General features: G+C 66.8%; 1 protein-coding gene across 4 annotated transcripts in view; it reads left to right on the top strand.

Moving 5' to 3' along the window:
- The window catches only part of LOC103656696 (diacylglycerol O-acyltransferase 1), a 9,472-nt gene extending 7,035 nt beyond the window's left edge, over positions 1 to 2,437 (top strand). For 2 of the 4 annotated variants that reach the window (XM_040625748.1, XM_040625751.1), the window contains exons 6-17: positions 167 to 272; positions 427 to 534; positions 638 to 712; positions 806 to 909; positions 999 to 1,037; positions 1,171 to 1,212; positions 1,294 to 1,338; positions 1,425 to 1,537; positions 1,617 to 1,682; positions 1,765 to 1,852; positions 1,938 to 2,000; positions 2,103 to 2,437. In XM_040625748.1, the coding sequence (XP_040481682.1) occupies positions 167 to 272; positions 427 to 534; positions 638 to 712; positions 806 to 909; positions 999 to 1,037; positions 1,171 to 1,212; positions 1,294 to 1,338; positions 1,425 to 1,537; positions 1,617 to 1,682; positions 1,765 to 1,852; positions 1,938 to 2,000; positions 2,103 to 2,258 (1,005 nt within the window). In that variant the 3' untranslated portion in view covers positions 2,259 to 2,437. The remainder of the gene's footprint in view (positions 1 to 166; positions 273 to 426; positions 535 to 637; positions 713 to 805; positions 910 to 998; positions 1,038 to 1,170; positions 1,213 to 1,293; positions 1,339 to 1,424; positions 1,538 to 1,616; positions 1,683 to 1,764; positions 1,853 to 1,937; positions 2,001 to 2,102) is intronic. The other 2 variants (XM_040625750.1, XM_040625749.1) reach the window with 2 other exon arrangements.
- The last annotated feature ends 13 nt before the right edge of the window (positions 2,438 to 2,450 follow it).

Genomic DNA, 2,450 nt, shown 5'->3' with positions numbered 1-2,450 from the left:
GCCCTGCCCAGAGGTCTGCTCTCCTCACTGGGTCTATGTTTCAGGCTGCGTGTAGCTCTCCTGGGAGGGGCTGTGCCCCAGGCCTGGCGGCCCTTCCCCAGGGAGACCCTTTGCCTAGGGAGTGGGGGCACTGGCTGAGCACTCTGCTCCCCCCCACCCACCCCAGGGTGCCCTGACGGAGCAGGCAGGGCTGCTGCTGCACGTGGTCAACCTGGCCACCATTCTCTGCTTCCCGGCGGCCGTGGCCTTGCTGCTTGAGTCCATCACTCCAGGTGTGCCCCTTCCTTCATCCCACCCCTGTCCCAGCCTGTCTCCGGGGCCCACAGGAGAGACCCAGGCCCACCCAACGCAAGGACTGTGCCTGTGGCTGCGGCTCTCCTGTGGGCGGTGTGGGAGGGCTGCGGCCTGAGCCTGCCTCTCCCGCAGTGGGCTCCGTGCTGGCTCTGATGGTGTACACCATCCTCTTCCTCAAGCTGTTCTCCTACCGGGATGTCAACTTGTGGTGCCGAGAGCGAAGGGCCAAGGCCAAGGCCGGTGAGGGGCTGCCTGGGGCTGGGGCCTGAGAGCTCGTGCCGCCTGCCGCGGGGCCGGAGCTGGGCAGCAGCAAGGCCTCACCCACCCCCCTCCTTGCTTGTAGCTCCCGCAGGTAAGAAGGCCAATGGGGGAGCTGCCCAGCACCCTGTGAGCTACCCAGACAACCTGACCTACCGTGGTGAGCACCCTCCCCGGGGCTTGGCTGAAGGGCGGCAGGGGAGGAACAGCATGGGCTGGGCCTTGCCGTGCTAGCCCCAACCTCCCGTTCCAGATTTGTACTACTTCCTCTTTGCCCCGACTCTGTGCTACGAGCTCAACTTTCCCCGCTCTCCCCGAATCCGAAAGCGCTTCCTGCTGCGGCGGCTCCTTGAGATGGTGAGGGTGGGGGCTGCCCGTGGGGATGGGACGGGGCAGACTGCTAGTGCTGGGAGGCTCAGCCCGCTACTCTCTGCTTCCTCCCTCAGCTGTTTTTGACTCAGCTCCAGGTGGGGCTGATCCAGCAGGTACGCCGAGCCGGGCTGGGCTGGGCTGGGCTGGGCTGGGCCGGGCCGGGCCGGGCGGGTCGGGCTGGGCCAGGCCGGGCTGGAGGGAGAGTGCTGTGTCGCCGGGGCGCTGACCCTGTGTCCTCCTCTGCAGTGGATGGTCCCCACCATCCAGAACTCCATGAAACCTTTCAAGGTGAGCGGTCAGGCTACCCCATGGTGGGGTGGAGGGCAGCTGGGGGCAGCTTGGGGACCAGCTGAGCTCTGTCTTCTGCAGGATATGGATTACTCACGCATCATCGAGCGCCTCCTAAAGTTGGCGGTGAGCAGCACGGGTGGGTGGGGTGGGGCGTGAGCCGGGGGCGGTGGGTGGGGTAGCCTGCAACCTGTGCCTGCCTCCCCCCACAGGTCCCCAATCACCTCATCTGGCTCATCTTCTTCTACTGGTTCTTCCACTCCTGCATGAACGCTGTGGCGGAGCTCATGCAGTTTGGAGACCGGGAGTTCTACCGGGACTGGTGGTGGGTGGCCTTGGGTGTGGAGCTGGGGGCTGGGCTGCGTCGCGGGGCAAGCCGGTCACTCGCTGCTCTCGACCCCTAGGAACTCTGAGTCTGTCACCTACTTCTGGCAGAACTGGAATATCCCTGTGCACAAGTGGTGCCTCAGGTGGGTGTGGGCGTGGGCACGGTGGGCGGGCCGCTGTGTGCGTGGACCCAGGCACCGGTCCCACGGCCCCCTCCCTCCACAGACACTTCTACAAGCCCATGCTTCGACGGGGCAGCAGCAAGTGGGTGGCCAGGACGGGGGTGTTCTTCGCCTCGGCTTTCTTCCACGAGGTGAGTGCTCTGCAGGCGCGACCCGGCTCGTTCCGCGGCAGGTGCGGCCGCAGGGACGGCTGACGCCCCGCCACCCCCGTTGCAGTACCTGGTGAGCGTCCCGCTGCACATGTTCCGGCTCTGGGCCTTCACGGGCATGATGGCTCAGGTGAGCGTGCCCTCCTGCCCCCAGCCTCTCCCCCGGGCCCCGGGTGCAGCCAGCCCTCGGGTCACTCGCTGTGGCTGGCTGACTGTGGCCCCGTGTCTCCAGATCCCCCTGGCCTGGATAGTGAGCCGCTTCTTCCAGGGTAACTACGGCAACGCGGCGGTGTGGCTGACGCTCATCATTGGGCAGCCGGTGGCCGTGCTCATGTACGTCCACGACTACTACGTGCTCAACTACGAGGCCCCTGTGGCGGGGGCCTGAGCTGCTCCAGCGCTGGGCCTCACCGCCACCATCTTCACCTCACTGCCCACGGCCAGAGCCTGCCCCCACCTGTGTGCTGTGGAGGGGGCGTGGCTGTCCATCGCCTCCTCCCAGCCCCCCGGAAGGCTTCTCTGCCCCTATGGGGCTCCTTCCTGCCCTGCTCAGGGATGGCAGACCAGGCACGGGCCAGTA

The sequence above is a fragment of the Ursus maritimus genome, unplaced genomic scaffold (assembly GCF_017311325.1).
Source record: "Ursus maritimus isolate PB19 unplaced genomic scaffold, ASM1731132v1 scaffold_9, whole genome shotgun sequence".
NCBI lineage: Eukaryota > Metazoa > Chordata > Mammalia > Carnivora > Ursidae > Ursus > Ursus maritimus.
Note: the sequence above shows the minus strand (reverse complement) of the source record. Positions and strands in the feature narration are given on the sequence as shown.